The sequence below is a fragment of the Eublepharis macularius genome, chromosome 15, assembly GCF_028583425.1.
Source record: "Eublepharis macularius isolate TG4126 chromosome 15, MPM_Emac_v1.0, whole genome shotgun sequence".
Taxonomy (NCBI): domain Eukaryota; kingdom Metazoa; phylum Chordata; class Lepidosauria; order Squamata; family Eublepharidae; genus Eublepharis; species Eublepharis macularius.
The window spans coordinates 45,825,579-45,843,886 of record NC_072804.1 but is presented as its reverse complement, the minus strand read 5'-3'; the positions used below and the strand labels follow the sequence as shown (position 1 = coordinate 45,843,886).

The 18,308-nt window shown below is 43.9% G+C and overlaps 1 protein-coding gene across 1 annotated transcript; it reads left to right on the top strand.

Annotated features, from left to right (window-relative positions):
- Positions 1-2,834: 2,834 nt before the first annotated feature.
- On the top strand, positions 2,835-16,541 carry LOC129343534 (FXYD domain-containing ion transport regulator 5-like). The gene is made up of 10 exons (XM_054999790.1): positions 2,835-2,918; positions 6,158-6,215; positions 8,550-8,627; positions 10,124-10,198; positions 11,960-12,043; positions 12,188-12,223; positions 12,419-12,451; positions 14,241-14,315; positions 15,498-15,546; positions 16,101-16,541. The coding sequence occupies exons 1-10, from the start codon at positions 2,880-2,882 to the stop codon at positions 16,123-16,125; spliced, it is 552 nt and encodes a 183-aa protein (XP_054855765.1). The 5' UTR covers positions 2,835-2,879; the 3' UTR covers positions 16,126-16,541.
- The last annotated feature ends 1,767 nt before the right edge of the window (positions 16,542-18,308 follow it).

The following is an 18,308-nucleotide window of genomic DNA, read 5'->3' as shown; positions in this document are numbered from 1 at the left end:
CTTTTACATCTGAGCTACCAAAGAGCTAAAAACAGAGACTATGGGACATTTCTTTCCAGTTGGACAGATCTCAAGCCCATCTCAGTCCGGCAGTGGGGAGCTGCAACCAAAACTTTGTTCCAGTTTCATATATCTTTGCTAGCAACAAAGCCTGTTGTGGGGAAAAAATGCAACAGGCTCTAGAAAGGGCAGGGCAGGTGGGCCAGGCATTGCTGCCTCCGCCGCACCCTGAGCTGGCCAAGGAGAGGGCAGGGCAGCCAGGCCCGGCATTGCCCCCTCCCCAGCTTCTGGTCCTGGCTTTGCCCCCTCCCCAGTACCAGTTGATCATGGTGGGGAAGGGCTGCAAGGCGGGCTCACCCCTCCTGCCGCCTGCCCCAATCCATCTCTAGGGGCTTGGCAGGCGCATGTTTAATTAGGCAGAAGAATATGGCTCTGTTTTAGCAAATTTTAATTAAGAATTGTATTTTATGTTCAGTATATTTTTTTACATTTATGACATAGATCTAATCTATACATCTCTTGATGATTTTGATTTTGACTTCTGATCATGGATTGTAATAATAAACATTCAGAAGTAGTAACCACCAATGAAACCATCCTCCATCAATGTGTCTTTTAAGGTGTCTCCATCAATGTGTCTTCTGTGCTCATGGTCGTCGCTACATTCACTGGCAACAAACTCCATGATTCGCAAGCAACCAATTGCATTATGCAGCCAAAAGACCTTTCAATAATACAATAACTGAAACAAACTGCTTGTTTGATTAACAGTTCTCCCAGAATCCAGGATCTTACCACAACTGCTACCTAGAAAAACACGTCCACTTTTTCAGTGATAAGTAAAAAAGTAAAAACTTGCTGTTTTACTGAACAGCAGGGGAACACAGTCAAGGGTGGAGCAATTACATCATCTCCATCTTGTTTATAAAAATTACCAAACAACTAACAGCATATGCAATATAGTCTCTATCACCCTGGTCCACAATCATTTTAGATGTGATTGGAATGACCCACAAGGATTCCTAATGGCAAAAAGTACAGCGTGCTAATGTAGAACGCTTTCCTATATTTTGGAACACTGGAAGTTTTTAAGTAGTTTGTACATTTCTTCTGTACTGAAAAGCAAACATGAACAAGGTCTACGAGCAATGCCGTGCATCTTCAGGTGACCTATTTCACAAATCCTTTGCTCGACTAACATGTGAGCCTTCTCTAGTAAAGCCAGGGTAGAAAATCAAGCACTATTGATTTATTGGATTATAACTTTCTACCATTTGGTCAGAAATGCATCTTTCAGTCCTAAAAAGGCAAACCTAGATGATGGGTTTCTGTGATGAACAGTCAGCCAGACGTTTATGGCTGCAATTCTGGCAATAGCTTTTAATGACTATTCCACAATTCAATTACACATTGAGAAAAGAAGTACTTTATTCTGTCCATCCTGGATCTATTGCATCCATCCATGCATCCATGCATGCATGCATCCATCCATCGAGATAATTTAAACAGCATGTGACGTGTCCTCAGACTTGATTGCTATAACGATCTAAGCAGCTTAAGAACTTCAAAGAAACTCCTGCCTGTCCAAAAATCGTCCTGTATATTAAGACTGGCCCTGACCTGGATAGCCCAGGTGAGTCATCAGATCTCAGAAGTTAAGCAGGGTTGGCCTTGGTTAGAAATTGGATGGGAGACCTCCAAGGAAGAGTAAGGTTGCAGAGGCAAGCAATGGCAAACCACCTCTGTTAGTCTCTTGCCATGAAAACCCCACCAGGGGTCTCCATAAGAATTCTGACTTGAGGGCTCTCTCCACCACCACCATGTATTAAGACTGAGTATGGACATTCACTTCTGACTCTGTGAGACAATGAACAAACAAACCAGTCACCCCTCTGCTGCTAGCTCACTAACACGAATGATTGGAGAGTCCCACCTCACCACTTCTTTCTGGCAGTGAACATCTTCCTTTTCTACTTCTGTTGTTAATCCTAAATTTCTCTAGCTCATTTTGGAGAACATCTCCCATGTTGAGTGTTTGTGCTTCAGGGATTAGACTTGCTACAAGGCAGGGAGCATTACACAACACACCCCTTGAGATTACAGTTCCCATCAGTCCTCATCCTACATTGATCCTGAAACAGAAAAATATCATCACATAACGCTTTTTTGTGGTCCTCCTTGTGAAATGTAAATATGGTGGACAAAACAAACATAGATCACACAGAGGGAACCTTTGCAGTCTCAATGGCCTGGAGATATATAAGATATACAAATAGTTGCAGATTAATCATACTAATATGAGAACAGAGACAAAACATGGGCAAAGAAGAGGACCCATATGAAGACATGCTTGCCCAAAAGTCATGACATTAACCGTTACCTGTAAGTATAAACAAGGATAAAGTCCTGTTCGGCCCCTTGTTCTCCTTTTCTCCCCATTTTGTGTCTCTTCTCCTGTCCTTAGATTGTGTCATCTTTTTAGACAAGAAACACATAAGGATGATTTCCCCACAGCCATAATTTAATCTTTGTACCGCCTCTAGCTTTCAAAGCACTTGACGAGCAATAAATATTGTACAAATGAATGCGTAACAAAGATCTCTCAATGTTTCCCATTTTCCTCCAGCCACGAAAAACAAGAACTCTTCCTTCGGTTCCTCTCCTCTCCAGAGCTTTGGTTAATGTCCTCCGTCTCTGTTATTTCCGAAGGCAGGCTGACACACTCTGGAACACACGCATGCTGCCAGACTTGATATATATACACACATACAAATGGAGAAACACGTGCCCCAGTGACTCACACCCAGTCCCCAGTGCCAGGAAGTGGCAAGAGGAGGAAATGACTGGTGGGGCCTTTCGTTCCCTTGCAGCTACCCAGCATGCCGCACACCCGATGCTCTGGAGCCCCCGGCATGAAGGTGAGTGACCCTCCTTTCCCCAGCACCAGACCACCCAACTTTCTCATCTAAGAATAGCTCCATCGCCCCGCTGTTTCCTGTCTCTGATATAATTTGCCGGCCCAGAACATTTTTTACCGGGGATTAACCCTTTGGACAGGGTGGCAGAGAAGTCAGAGCTGTTGGCTCGAGGGAAATGAAAACCAGGTGTCCAGCCTTATAGCAGGCAAGATAATAGGCGAGCGGTCTGGTGAGGAGGGAAGGTCCAGGCCCCGGTCTGGACAGTAAAGCTGGCAGATGTGCTTCCCTCACTGAGATCACTGGTCTGTCTCCTCCACTCCATCTTTGTTTTGCTCCCATTGTGTTTCTTGTCACAGGAGCTGGCAGCTGTGTGTTGTAATCAGGATGCACCTCTGGGCAGGATTTTGGGGGTTAAAGTGCTTCAATTTTAAGGAGAGAGCAAACTTTAGAGCCTCGGTGTTGTGTGTGAGTGTGTTTCGGAGGGAAAGACTGGTGGTGGGGGGAGAGAAAAGAAAACAAAAGAAAACTTCTCAGTTACGAAGCTAAGGAGGAAATTTGTTAATGGCCGTGATGTTGGGCCTTTGGTGGGTTGGAAAGAATCCAGCAGGAGAGGCTTAGAAAAACCAATTCATCCTGTACTGGGGAGGGGGAGAGAGGCCCAGCTAGGTGTTGGTAACTCCAGCAGGCTTGTTTGGAGGAAGTTACTGGTCTGAAAGCTCAAAGCATTGCCTGTTCTCACACGGTTGCCTCATGAGTTTTACCTCGTTGGGAGTTTTCCTGTCAGCCACAACATCTTCAGTGGCTGAAGTCAAAGAAGAACTGTGCTTTCCATTGAAGGGAAAAGGTCAGTATCAGTTAAGCTCCAGAGGATGAAAAGAAAAGAACAGCTTTGTAGTGAATTGAATGTCTGCATCTAGAGCGAGCCTGAAATCTTAGAATTGCTTGGACGTCAAAATTGCTGTTGAGGCTGACGGAATAAATATCCACAACAGGCACAGGCAACCTTTTGGATTATGCACAATAGGGTATTTGTGCATATATCTTCCTCAGGTTGTAATCCTATCCACACTTACTCTCAGGTAAGTCCTATTTAATAAAGTGAGAGCTACTTCTGAGTCACCTTGCCTAGGATTAGACTGCATGCCATTTCAAGAGCACTCTTGTGCAGAGGTACTCCAGTCTAAACTCATTTGAATTGGAGTAACTATGCATAGGATTCCAGAATCTCGTTCTTTATCGGAATTAACCAGACAAATTGCTCCACCCGCCATGCACCACCCCCCACAGAATCGAGAAAGAGCTATCAATCTGTTAATCCTTTCCATGTCCAGGCTGGGTGAGGTTTCCCGTGTTGTGTCAAATTAAGCCGCAGGCTCCACTCCCGGTGGCGCATAGGATTGCATGTCAATTCCTTAGGAATGTCGGAGATGCTGCCTTTAAGAATGTGCGCCGAAATTTCAGGTTGGGTTCATATTGTTTGTTAAAAATCATGTGACATGTGTTCGGAGTTGCTGTTATATTTGGATGTACTTTCCTTTGGTTTCCCACCTGTCATTTGTGCTTCCCCGTTAAATTGTAGGTGTTGTACCCCGGGCCCTCACCCAACTGATTCTCCTTTCTATCTAGGAGAAACCGTCCGCATTCTAGAGGGACTTAAAACTGCTAATTAATAATTGAGCTGGGAGGGAAAAAATCTTCAAAAAGTCATTTTTTAACAGCATACCTGATTATGAGTCCCTTGGTAGAAGAAATATGCAAGTGTGGAGAAATCTCTGTAACATTTGTACTCACAGGGCTTTGTATGTAAAACAGGGCTTTGTATGCTTAAGAAAAAAATAACACACCCAAGCAATTGCAATTCTGCAGTTGAGATGTGCTCTGTGCTGCAATATGCTTAAATTATATAAATTGAGGATATTTGCACAGTTTATACAATTTATTCACAGTGTTTGTATGCTTGCATAATTTATGCTAATTTAATGTGTCGCCACAGGAGAAAGGATATTGACGTTTTACCTTCCATCACAGTCTTATGCATTCACTTCTCTGACTTCTGAGAGTTCATCAGATATTACCCACAACACTTTGTTCTTCTCTAAGGGCTAGCCTTTTCCGAAAGAAAACTCTCAGGAAGTTTAATTATGCACATACAACAATCTCCTTTCTACATTCCATCAGAATCACAGTATACAAAAATTCACTGAAGGGCAAGGCTTTTTTTCAGCTGAAACGCAGTAGAACGGAGTTCTGGAACCTCTTGAAAATGGTCACATGGCTGGTGGCCCCACCCCCTGATTGCCAGACAGAGGGGAGCTTAGATTGCCTTTCGTGCCACTCCAGCAACCCACTGAGTTCCACCACCTCTTTTCCCAGAAAAAAAGCCCTGCTGAAGGGGATTCTGCAGGGTCAATTTCCTTCTAATGAAACCATTCCAACCCCTTTCTTGCTGTGGCTCCAGCCTCCCAGAAGAGATGAGGAAGGCCCCTACATTCTATAAACAACACAAGGTTAAATAATTCAGATAGGCTTTTTGACTGATAACCAGGGCTTTTTTTCAGCTGGAATGTGGTGGAACGGAATTTCGGAACCTCTTGAAAATGGTCACATGGCTGGTGGCCCCGCCCCCGATCTCCAGACAGAGGGGAGTTGAGATTGCCCTCCACGCCGCACAGTGCAGAGGGCAATCTAAACTCCCCTCTGCCTGGAGATCAGGGGGCGGGGCCACCAGCCATGTGACCATTTTCTTTGAGGGCAACCCACTGAGTTCCACCACCTCTTTTCCCAGAAAAAAGCCCTGCTGATAACTGTAGAATGTGTGGTGTTATACGCTGGAGGGATGGGCTGGTTCATTAACTGATAATTTTGTCTGTTAAATTGCTGCTGTTTATAGCTTTGTTTTTGGCCCTGACGGGAACAGCTCAGTGTAGCCCTGTCTCATTGGATCTCAGGCGCTAAGCAGTCCTTGGATGGAAGACCACCAAGCAAGTCTAGAGTCGCTATGAGGAGGCAGGCAATGGCAAACCACCTCTGTTCATTTCTTGCCGTGGGGTTGCCCTAAGTCAGCTGCAACTTGATGGCACTGAACACACACAGTTTCAATTTGTAGTCTGCTGGGCAGCCTTTGCTTGAAACATGGTTGCTGGTGCGAATGGTGGGGTCTCATTATTTTATTTTTTGAATCTATCGGGCCCAACCGAACATGGAACATGCTAGCTGCATCATTCTTGTTTCTCTTTCAGCTCTTTGCCATTCTGCTGCTTGCTCTTGTGAGCCTGATAGCTGCTGAGAATGTAGACGGTAAGATTCTAACTCTTCATGGCTCTTAATCCTGGTGTGTGGTCCACTCCAGCCTCTAGGAACAGTCCATTAGCTGCACCATGTTCTCTGTGAGCAACATTTTCTTGCCTGCCTCTTAGCAGATGAAGAAACTAAGATCAATTATCCCCCAAGAGGTGGCAGTGGGCACCATGGTACCCTCTCTATATTTCCTAATGCCCACTTGATGTTTCCACAGAGCGCCTCTTTCCCAAAGCAAAAAACCATTTTTGGCTTTCCTACATTCTGTTAGAGTAGAAGACTCCAGGAGTAGAGATGGACACGAACCAGAAAAAAATCGAACCATGTGGTTCACGGCTCGTCAAATTTCACGAACCACGAACTTTCATGAACCTGCCCCTGGTTCATGAACCAGTTCGTTTGGTTCGTGAAAACGGCACATCCAGGTCAGAAAATCATCACTTCTGGATCAGCAGAAGGTCACTTCCGAGCCAGCAGAAGTTCACTTCCAGGTCAGCAGAAGGTCTGCATGAAGTCCATCCCCTGTTGCTTAGGAAACTGATTGATTGGCACCAGGCTGTCTGCAGTGACAAGCCAAAAAATGAACCAGCCTAAAGTTCATGGCGGTTCGTCAGAAATGGGATCTGATGAACCACTGGTTCGCGAACCACGAACTGGCCTGGTTCGTGCTTAATTTTGGTTCGTATTTCGGTTTGTGCCCATCTCTATCCAGGAGACATCATCAGTGGGTCAGCAAGGAGTGCCGATTTCATATTTGCTATCTCCATCATTGAACAAGGCATTGCTTAATATCTCTGGTTTCAGCACATAGTTCTTCTGGTTCATGATCAGTTAAACTTAGTATTGCAAATCTGTTCTTTACATTGTCTTTAAACTCTTCAGGAGTATTATTTAGATTGTATTTTGGCACTATGATTCTTTTAGCGTTTCTTTTCAGCTTTCTTCTAATTTTTGGTATTAGCAACTCTGGTCTTGTTTTAGCAAGCCCCTGGTCTTGTATAAGCAAAGAGAATAGAGCTTCTCCATCTTCTGCTTGCAATTATGTGATCTGTTTGGTTCGTGTATTGGTCACCCAATATTTTGGGAATCTTTCAGACAAGTCATTGCATGGATACACCAAGAACAAATTGGGTCACGAAGTTTGGGTCTGAGATCCTGCCCGTTTTCACACTGCTTTTGGCAGTTCTCGCACAAAATCGCGCCAGGAAGACGCTGCTGTTCCAGGAGCTTGGCGCAATGTTCTGTGGCTGGCAAGCAATGTGAAAACGGCCCCTATGGTTGCCCTTTAAATGCCCCTTGATTAGAATGGTTGACATCTTTGCAACTTGGGTGGGACAATTACATGGTGGAGCTGTGTGTATTTTAGATCCTTGCACAGATATGTTGAGGGAGGAAGACACATTGAAGGAATCCAAATATTATGGTTATTAATACCAAAAAAATACATTTTGTAAAGCGTAGTAAAGAAAATATTATTGTAAAACATTTTATCAGCAATCCTTATGAAATAAGGCAAAACATATGTTGGCCTTCTCAAGAATTCAAAAATGCATTTATGAACATTTTACGGCCTGATTCTCCATATGTTTTCAAGGCAGAGTGCCAGTTCCTGAGAGCTCTGGAGGAGATGAAGGCAAAGAGCTGTAGTAACCTCTAGAGGTGAGAAAGGCAAGAAGCTTTAACAACTCTTTGCCATGCCAAACTGTGGGAAGGGTGGGGAATAAGTTAAATAAACTGCACCTGCTGACCTGAAACCATTCCTCAAAAAAGTTGAAAAGTCAAGAACAAACTATCATTTATTTATCGATAGCCAACCTTTCTTCCAAAGTAGTTTATATGGGATTCCCATAGGAACAGGAACTAGATCATATCTCTTCCTTCGGCTGATGGATATTAGTCCCCACAGTCTTCTATGGGAGAAAGTTCATGAACTAGAAGAAGTGGGAATAAGTCCAAAACCTCCAGGGGCCATAGGGCTCCAGCAGTGTATGGGCCAAGGGAACATTTTGTCACTGGTAGTTTCTTCAGTAGGTCAAGAGGAGAATTTAATTTCTGTGGAAGAAAATCAAAGAGGTTTCAGCTGGATACATGGGTATCTGGAACCCAGTTCTCATGCCAGACACAAGCTCAAGGCAGCGAGAAGTTTTGGTTCCCACCTCAGCCATCTTCCTGACTGTGGCCTCTCACTTGTCCCCAAAAGAAATCAGTCAGAAATTATTCACATGTAAGATCAAAAAATCAAATTCAGAAGTCCATACACCCTCTCCTACTTGCTATTCAGTGAAGGTATTTTATTCAGTGGAGGTGTTTTAGACTACTGATTTCTTGCTACAGACTCAGAACTGACCACCTTGAACCTTGGAGGAGTGGAGAATGAGATAGTTGCCACCTCGGAGGCCTTGGTCTCGACAGGTGAGTTCCACCATGTTGCAAATGATACCTGGTCAATTAAGTCATGCTACTTGTAATTCCTGAACATCTCTAGAGGAGGCAGAGTCTTGACCTCAGGCATGGAAGTAGATAGGAATTAAAGCCAGATGGGAACTAGAGGCAGTGTGATGTAATGCTTAGAGTGTTGGATTACTAAGATCTGAAAGACCTACCTTCAAATCTCCATTCTGCTCTGAAGTTGTCTGGGTGACACATGAATCTTCCTTATACTGAAGGTTGGGTCCTTCAATGTCAATATTGTCTACTCAGACTGGCTGTGGGTTTCCAGCATCTCAAGCAAAGAGTCTCAACCTAGACTACCTGGCAGGGTTATTGTGTGGATAGAATGCCCTCAGCTCCATGTGAGATGGGCAGGATAAAAATGAACTGGATAGATAGTTACCAGGCAGCCATCATGGGGTCTTTGGATCTTGACTGCTGCCAAGCAAGTAGGGGAAGCAGTAGAGGGGTGGCTATATTTAACCCATCACCAGTCTACTCTGTTTCCCCTACAACCCCTTCCCTCCCTCCAACCATTTTTCCATGTGATATTGGTATGAAAGTGGGTACTAGATCAAATCAAGATTGAATTCTCCCTAGAAGCTAAAATGATAAAATTGAGGCTATCATTCTTTGGTCACGTCATGAGAAGACAAGATTCTCTGGAAAAATTAATAATGCTAGGAAAAATGGAAGGCAGTAGGAAAAGAGGAAGAGCTAAAACGAGATGGCTTGACTCAATAAAAGAAGCCACCTCCTCCAGTTTGCAGGATCTGAGCAAGACTTTTAATGACAGGACTTTGGGAGGTCTTTTATTCAAAGGGTCGGCATAGGTCGGAGGTGACTTGATGGCACATAACACTCACACACATTGGTGTAAAAACACACGTGTTTACACTGTGCAGTGGAGGGAAGAGGCTGGGATTCATCTAAACCCTGAGCAGAGGGATGGATTAAGGACCCCATTTCAGCCCTCTCTACTGGAAGTCTCCCATCCCACCCTTCTGTCTTGCCTCTGAGTTGCTTGACCTGTGTCTGCTTCTCAACTTTTAGTTCTGCCCTTTTATGGGAACTGGAAACAAAAGCAGGCAATGTTCTGGCACTTGTAGTAATTGTGTACAAGAGGTAATTTCAGCAGGTATAATTTCTTTTAGGTCTGTACGACAAGCTTCTTTGGCCCAAATCCCTCTGCTACATAGCTACTTACAATAGTAGTCTCAAGTGGGTTGCTGTGTTGGTCTGTATTAGAAGAACAAGAAGGGAACTCTGACTCTCAAAAGTTCATACCCTGGATATCTAGTTGGACTTTAAGGTTCTACTGGACCTGAATCTTGCTCTTCTAACAATACTAGAGTATTCCCTTACTTGTGGTCCTGCTTTGAGTAGGGACCAGTGCATCCCTCCATGGATGACAGATGGAGAAGTCCACCTTACCTTCCTAATTTAATCTTTCTCCTTTTTGCCTTGGCCTTATACAGCATATGACTCAAAGGGGATAACTACAACACCAAGCACCAAAAACATCCCAACTGAAGAGAACAAAATGACAAAAGGTATGTGACAGGGAGACTACTTCCATGGTTGCTTCTGTGATTGGATTTATGGGCAAGATGAACCTGAAGCCCTGAACTTCTAACAGCAACGAGGGAAGGAATTTTGTCTGCTTGTTGGAAGATAATTAGAGGGGGACAAGGGCTAGGAAGCCAGGCTGAAATCTGACTAAGGGAAAGAACAAGTCAATCAACCAAGCAATCATGTATTATGCATTCAGATTATATTTCCCAACAGCCATCACCCACAATTAACTAAGACCCCAAACAATGATCCATAAATAATTAATGAGCTTTATTTACAATAAAACCCAGATGCTATGCCATGTTCCGACATATGAATAAAAATCAGCCATAGCAGAGAATCTTATATACTTTCTAAAGTTAATTGTTTACAGAAAAGAGATAAAATTGTTATACAAAACTAGATACAAACAATTCTTCAGAATCAGATTCTTCCGGAGACATGGCACAAAACAGGCCTGATTGTCAAGATAGTAAGCTCTCTCTGCAATATAAGCATGCTACATATCTAGTGCCACAAAGGAATTTTGGGTGTCTTCCCCAGAGGGAGCTTATTCAAGCTAAATTCTTGAGTACAAAGTCAAAACAAGAGAGATACTGTCCTTGCAATAGGGCTTTCTAACCTTACTTAACCACAGTGTCGGAAGGAATCTGCTGACAAGAAAAAACTTTTGCCTTCTGTGTGACAGGTCAACTCCAATAAATGCGCATACATAGATCTTTTAGAATAGGGGTCATAGAAATTCCTTAACACAACTCTTTAAAAGCAAACACCTGTTTTTAAAAGCAGCTGTTGCTAGCAAATAATGCCATAATGAAATGAAAATAAAAGTAACCACCTACATGTAGATATTCTTGGTTTCATGGTCTATTTGAGAATAAATGACCAGTCAGTTTGCCAGTGTACCACCAGCTTACTGAGGTATACTTTCTCTGATGGTGCAATAATAACCTCAGGTAGATTAGTCTCTAAAACCCGTTTCTACAGAGCAATCTAGTTGAAGATGGTAACATTTCCAGAGAATCCATGGAGATTTGATAACATCATCACTGCCCACAATACAATAGGACAATTTCTGGCTTCTCAGTCCACCGTAGCTTTGGTCAAACTCGTTTTACTTTAAATACATGCATTGTACAATATGTGCGCTGCACGTAGGATGTTTAAACAAACTGTAATTTATTTTTATGCTACCAGTGTTTTATCTTTTATGTATCTAAATTGTTGAGATCTGCTCTGAGCCTGCTTGTAAGGAGAGTGGACTATAAATTTAATAAATAAATAAAATACATCTGAAGTTGAAATGGAGCGTCCCTCTTCTTAAAAAGACTTATCCAAGGAATATGCAAAGAGCTAGTACAGAGAGCCTATTGGCCAGCACTTGTGACATACCTGGAGCCTGGCGTTACCACCATTGTGACATCCGTTTTGTAATTGTTTGAAAGTGGTTTTTACTTCCTCTCTTCCCTGAATGCAAGAGATCAACTGATAAGAACAAACATGTATAGGTGACCTTTGAAAAAGAACAAAAAGCAAGGCTTCCTGCTATCCTACAAAGTTTAAAGACCATTACTAAAGACTATAGTTTAAAGACTTCTTCTAAAGCAAGCAAGCAGTCTTTATTCCCCTATATAAGTCAGAGTTACTCTATTGGCAAGAGGGAAAAATCTCTCAAAATGCATGTTTGTACACAGCCTGTGTGTGTGTATCAAACATACACTCTTTCTTTGACTTTGCAGGGGTATCTACAGTTCAAACAACAGCAACTAAAGGCATTAGTACTACCAGCACCAGCAGCCCTGTGAAATTCCTTAATAATAAACGTGAGTATAAAGAGCCACCCCTTGGGCTTAGGACCACCTGTATCAAGGGCAGATGAAATAAGCAAATGGTCCTTTGTGGCCCATGTCTAAATGAACCCTGTAATGCCTCATCCCCTTGTGATTTGTGGTTTTCTTCTTCTCTAGAACACCCCTCCTTTGTCGACTTGGATAAGGAAGCAGGTATGTAGAAGCCTGGAAGTGAGCGGGGGAAGGAAATGTTGCTTGGTGGAGACCTTTTCCTTGGAGGAATTGATTTTGCAAGTCTTTGGATGCCCTCCAAAACACCTGGCAACAATACCCCTCCCTGTGATACTAATACGAAGCCCTGTGCTCAAATGCCTGCAGGCTACAAAATACCCCTGTCTCTTTCCACAGCTATTAAAGAGCATAAAGAACGCTTTGAATACGGTGAGTCCCAGATGGGAAACAGTTTTTTCTTTCAGAAGGGTTGCATGAAAGAGAGATGTCCACCTCTTTCTTTTTCACCTTTGGTGAACAGGTTTCTTGCATTGTCACAAAAACCTGCTGAATACCAGGTCAGACCATCAGTCTACCTAGCTCAATACTGTCTGCTCTGATTGATGGATCCTCTCCTGGGTTGGGTACAGAAAGGTCTTTTATGGATGCCTGAGACCCTTTTCACTGGAGATGCCAAAAATGGAGCCTAGAACCACTGGCATTCAAAACAAGGGCTTCCCCCTGAGCCATGGTCCCTGTCCAAGCCTGTTTGACCTGAGACAGAAGCAGTACGAAAGAAATGTGTGTGCTCGTCTAGAATCCCAGAAGAAGCTATGCCTTTCCTTAACCTCTTTTTGTCTTCTCAAATGTTTTGTCTTCAAGTCTCCAGACGTTGCTCAGCCACCAGCTATCTCTCATCCCTGGATGGCATTGGATGCTTATATAACCTCTTTCAGTGTGGGTTCTATGGGGCTAAATTAAGAAAAGAACTTGCAAAGCCAATGTACATTTATCCAGAGGAGTTAGCCGTGTTAGTCTGTAGTAGCAAAATCAAAAAGAGTCCAGTAGCACCTTTAAGACTAACCAATTTTATTTTATTGTAGCATAAGCTTTCGAGAATCAAGTTCTCTTCATCAGATGCCTGATCCGAACTCGGATCAGGCATCTGATGAAGAGAACTTGATTCTCGAAAGCTTATGCTACAATAAAATAAAATTGGTTAGTCTTAAAGGTGCTACTGGACTCTTTTTAATGTACATTTATAAATTCCTTTAAGTCAAAACCTCTAACATTCAGACCAATACAACATGATTTGTATAACTAAACACAAGTGTAACAGAGAACAAACAAACAAAAAGGTTCAAAGGATGTCTTAGAATTCAGTCAAGTAACATTGTTGTTGCTTGATTCCTCTTTGAAGTGAGTGAAGTCCAACTTTTTTGGTCCACCAAGCACAAGAGACCTTTGATACAGGGCCAAGTTACAAGTGACACCAGACACGTGTGTTTTTTATCATGTCAGGGACTCAAGTTTACCTGGGAACTGTAGTTGAAAACAGCATTATGTGCCTAGCATGGGGAGGCAGGAGAGGGGAGAGAGCCATGTGAGATCATGAAGGGGGGAAAGGAACTTTAAAATTGTTTTCTTGCAATCTCAACTGAGAGAGGAATACAGGACCCTGTCCCTAGTGTGGGAAGGCAGGGGAGGGGAAGAGCTGGTAGTCCATCTCTCTGTTGGATTGCAAGAAAACAATATTAAAGTTCCTCTCCCCCAGCGATCCTGCACAGCTCTGTCCTTTGAAAAGCTCTTCCCCTCCCCTAACTCCCTGCTCTAGGGACACAACTCTGTTTTCATCTAGAGTTCACAGGTAAAATTGCGTCCTCAGCACGTTAAAAAAACATGTCTGGTGTCACTTGTAGCTTGGCCCACAGTCCTCTTGATTAAAGGAACCAACGGGAACCCAGGCGTCAGCTTAGAAATTACAGCCCTGCAATAATGATGGTAACAATTCCAGGAATAATACCAAACGAAACTTATCCCCTCCTTTTATTCATTAATTTTCACATACAACATGTTTCCAGTTACCTTATTCTAGATGATAAGAAAATTTTCTCTAGCTCCCCAGCAGTCAGCCTCTTTGTCCACTGCTTGGCTCCGGACCCTGACTCCGCCGTACTGGGCTAAACTCATGGGAGTTACACTTGTACTACATGCTTGCCTTTTCGTCTTTCCCGTCTAGATTATGCCTCCTTGCGCAAGTGGGGCCTAATAGCGGCTGCTATCCTCTTCGTCCTGGGCATCCTGATTCTCACCTGTAAGTTTGGGCTGATGGCCTGAGCGCACCTGGTTTGGTATCTCAGATGGCTGCATTCCTTTCCTACTCAGATCTGGGTGGGGAGGCAGTGCAGCAGCTAAAGAGATTATGATAATGATGACAAGGATCTTCTTTAGTAGTTCACCTTTCTCAATGGGGCTAGAGGTGGATTACAAAAAAAAGGGGAAAAAACAATCAAACAGCTGCAATTGCTGATAAACAAAACAACGCAGTGGGGCTAGTATTGGAGAGCTGGAAAGCAAAATAACCGTCTAAGGCAATGAATGCGACCCCCCCCCCCCATTTAAGATAATAAAACTCTAATGTTTGGCATACCATAATGAAGGGTTACAAAGGTAGAGGACATTTCACTGCAGTAAAGAGAGTGGGATATATATATCAGACATTGGAGTATGCAACAGTACTAGCGTCCTCATCTATTCTCCCTTCTCATAAGCCTGTTGCAGGCATAATACTTAGCAAGAACAGGGCCAGTTGCATAAAATACGGTGACGCTCCTGTACGGTCAATTGTAGAGCTTAAAGAAAAAGGGGAGCCGCACCAAGGCAAAACGAAGATTTAGAGACAATTTGTGCAGAACATACACTCTGCTAAAGTGCATATACACGAATGGAACTAAAAAGAATCTGGAAGCTTCCACCAAACAAAGCTGCATGTGAAATACATAAGGGTTGTACAATTATAAAAGATTTCTTCTGCACCAGTTGTCTCTTCTTCAATTGTAAAGCTTGCCAAGCTAAGCCCTGATTCCCAGATGAAATTTACAAAGAGATGCTAGTGAGATATAGCAGTCCTGTAAAGATCAGACTTGGGGTGGGGAAGGCAAGAATATTCCAAACTGAAAACATTTTTTTAAAAAATCCCTCCAAAGGAATATAGGAGAAAGTCTCGGATACCATAATTGCAAGATTTTGGGTTGGAGGTAGACAAGCAGGGGTGGTTTGCCATTCTCTTCCTCCACAGTGACTTCCTTGGAGATCCCCAAGCCAAATACCGACCTTGCTTAGCCTCTGAGATCTAATGAGATCAGGTGTTAGGGACCGGGCTACAGTGTGTTACAAATTTGATACTGCCAGCAATCCAGATACCTCAGTGCAGTTACTAGTTCCAGAGGGAAGTTGAACAAGACAGTAAACCTCTCTGTTTTTCCTCCAATTGTAGGTGGTAAACACGGGAAACTCTTACGATGCCGAAGGAAAAAGCGAGCCAGGTGAGAAAGCAAACACAGCAGCCCCTTCACCCCTCTCTTGGTCATTCTTCACGCAAAAGACCAACCCGGAAGAGAGCAATACATCTGCATGGTGGGCGTGGCTGAGGGAGACCTGGGTTCAGATGTCATGAAAAGGGCCAGCCCCTTCCCCTCAGCTTAACCTACTTTGCAGGGTTGTCGTGAAGACAAGAGAGCCAGTTTGGTGTAGAGGTATAGTGGTTAAGAGCATGGGACTCTAATCTGGGGAGCTGGGTTTGATTCCCCACTCCTCCGCTTGAAGCCAGCTGGGTGACCTTGGGTCAGTCACAGCTCTCTCAGAGCTCTCTCAGCCCCACCCACCTCACAGGGTGTTTCTTGTTGTGGGGATAATAATGGCATACTTCGTAAACTGCTCTGAGTGGGCGTTAAGTTGTCCTAAAGGGCGGTATATAAATCGAATGTTGTTGTTGTTATAAGATAAAACAGAAAAGGGAAGAGCTACTCTGAATTGGAAGGCAGGCTAAAAAGACAAATTCTTGCACCCTCCCCTTAATTCCTGTTCACTTGCTTTTCAGAAACTATGATGTGACCCCTGCCTGAAGCTACTTCATGCCCTCCTGAGGCCTTCAGGGTCCCTCTAGAAACCGCCTGCTGCTCTAGTATTGTGGAGACAACCTTTCCTCTTTTCCTCAAACAGAGAAGTCACTGCTTTTCTTCCCCTCATCCGAACCTTTCAATTTCCCCCCTACCTGCTCCCACCATCTCTGCCCACCCCTCTTGCTCTTCCCATATTGAATTTTCATTATCTGCAGTTAATCCCTTTGTAGAACCAAAACATTTGAGAATTCGTAGTTCTTTTTGCACAGCTTGATTTAAGAGGAGACATGTGAATTGGCTCCTAGTTCTGGGGCAAGGCCTTTGACACTCCAGGCCAAGAAAAACCCCTTTTATCCGAACTCTGTGCCAAGACACCACAGATTCTGTACTCACAATAAAGTTTTTGGCGTGGCCCCTGAGTTTTCTGACTGTATTGGATTCCATGCTTTGTTTGGCCTTGGGGGTGCTGCCATTTTGTAAGAAAACTAACACCACCAGCGGGAACTTTATGAGCTCAGTCAGGACAATGATAGCCTGCCAGATGGAGTTACAATACCCTTCATTTACACCTGTGAAACATAAGAACGTGGGTGGTGCTCTGTTGTATCAGACCGGTGGTGCCTCCAGTCCAGGACGCTGGATGGGATTCAACCAGTTTGTCAAAACGGAAGATGGCTCCCACCTTGACCACCACAAAAAGGCTGTGCTTGGGATCACGGGACCTGCACGGATAAAATGTGGAATGGGGCTTTAATAAATAGAAGAATTCAGAGAGAGAAAGGGAAAAAGCTGAACCCAGACCTGTTTCACAGTAGCCGACCAGTTGCCCTGGAAGGCTAACAGGCAGGTCTTTACTTGATGCTGCCTCTTAGCGCTGGTTTTCCAAGGTTGACTGCTGCTGGAGGTTCCCTTTTGTCACTTTGGCTATTGATGGACCTTTTGTCTATGCATCTGTCTAACCCCCTTTTAAAGCCATCCACAGGGGCCATCACTACAGGAGGGAATTCTGCAGATGTACAAGAATCCCTTTATTGCTATTTATCATAGTTCCACTGTAGTGTTGTGCTTAAGTGTCAGACTAGGATACGGGAGACTCCAGGTTCGAATCCCCACTCTGCCATGGAAGCTCACTGGGTGACCTGGGGGCCATCACACACTTGCAACCTAGCCTACCTCGCAGAGGAGGTGAGGAGAATGATGCAAGCTGCTTTGGGTCCCCATTGGAGAGAAAGTGGGGTATAAATGAAGTAGTGGTAGAGAGTGCCCTCAAGTCATAGCTGTCTTATGTGCCCTCAAGTCACAGCTCTCCCTGCTGCCGTTTTCAAGGCATGAGACGAACAGAGATGGCTTGCCATTGCCTCCCTCTGCAACCCTGGTCTTTGTTGGAGGTCTCCCATCCAATTACTAACCAAGGCTGACCCTGCTTAGCTTTTAAGATCAGGCTCATCTGGGCTATCCAGGTCAGGCTATATAAATGAATTAAAAAAGTATAATAGTCCGATATCTGGGGGCTATGACATAGAGCACTAGCACTAGATTTGCTCTCGGTTTGGAAAGGGCCAGGCAAAATACTGCAGGGGGTTCATACCTGCTGCCGCATGCTGCCTCAACGAAGGGTGAACACAGATAACTACTTACCAGTGGTGCCTATCTGATAAGACCTTGCCCATTCTCTGAGATGTTCCTGGCTTCTGAGGCTAGGATGGTAGGAACTGGAGACCAGACCTTTTCTGTGGTGGCCCCTCTGGTGTCAAGTTCCCCATCCAGAGACAAACTGGTACCTACATGATTGGAGGGGGGAGGAGGTCGGCTGCAGGCTAAGATGAATTCGTTCTCCTGGGGTTTTAGGGCACGGATGCTTTGTTGTTTTCACTTTTCGCTTTGCTCAAGTAACAATAAAATAAAAAATAAACCCAAAGCCTTTTAAAAATCCATTTCAAATTCAAATCTGGCTGCTTTTTGCTGTTCCTCGGAGGCCCAATTGCTGGACTTTGGAGGAAGGAGGCCCTTAGTTGGGGCTGAGGGACAATAGAAGCATTCCTAACCTCTTTTACCACTTACAGTTTTATCAGTAATAAGAGTTAAATGCACAGTGGGAAAGCAGGGGGTACGTTGCTCCCAGGTCTGGACCACTCAAGTCTTCAACATGTTTCAATGTTACTCCTTATGTGTAAAAAAAAAATGGA

Coding starts and splice junctions, on each gene's coding strand:
- LOC129343534 (XM_054999790.1), top strand. CDS start 2,880: ATGCCGCACACCCGATGCTCTGGAGCCCCCGGCATGAAG. Junction 10,199..11,959: donor AGAGAACAAAATGACAAAAG/GTATGTGACAGG, acceptor TTGACTTTGCAG/GGGTATCTACAGTTCAAACA. Junction 12,224..12,418: donor CGACTTGGATAAGGAAGCAG/GTATGTAGAAGC, acceptor CTCTTTCCACAG/CTATTAAAGAGCATAAAGAA.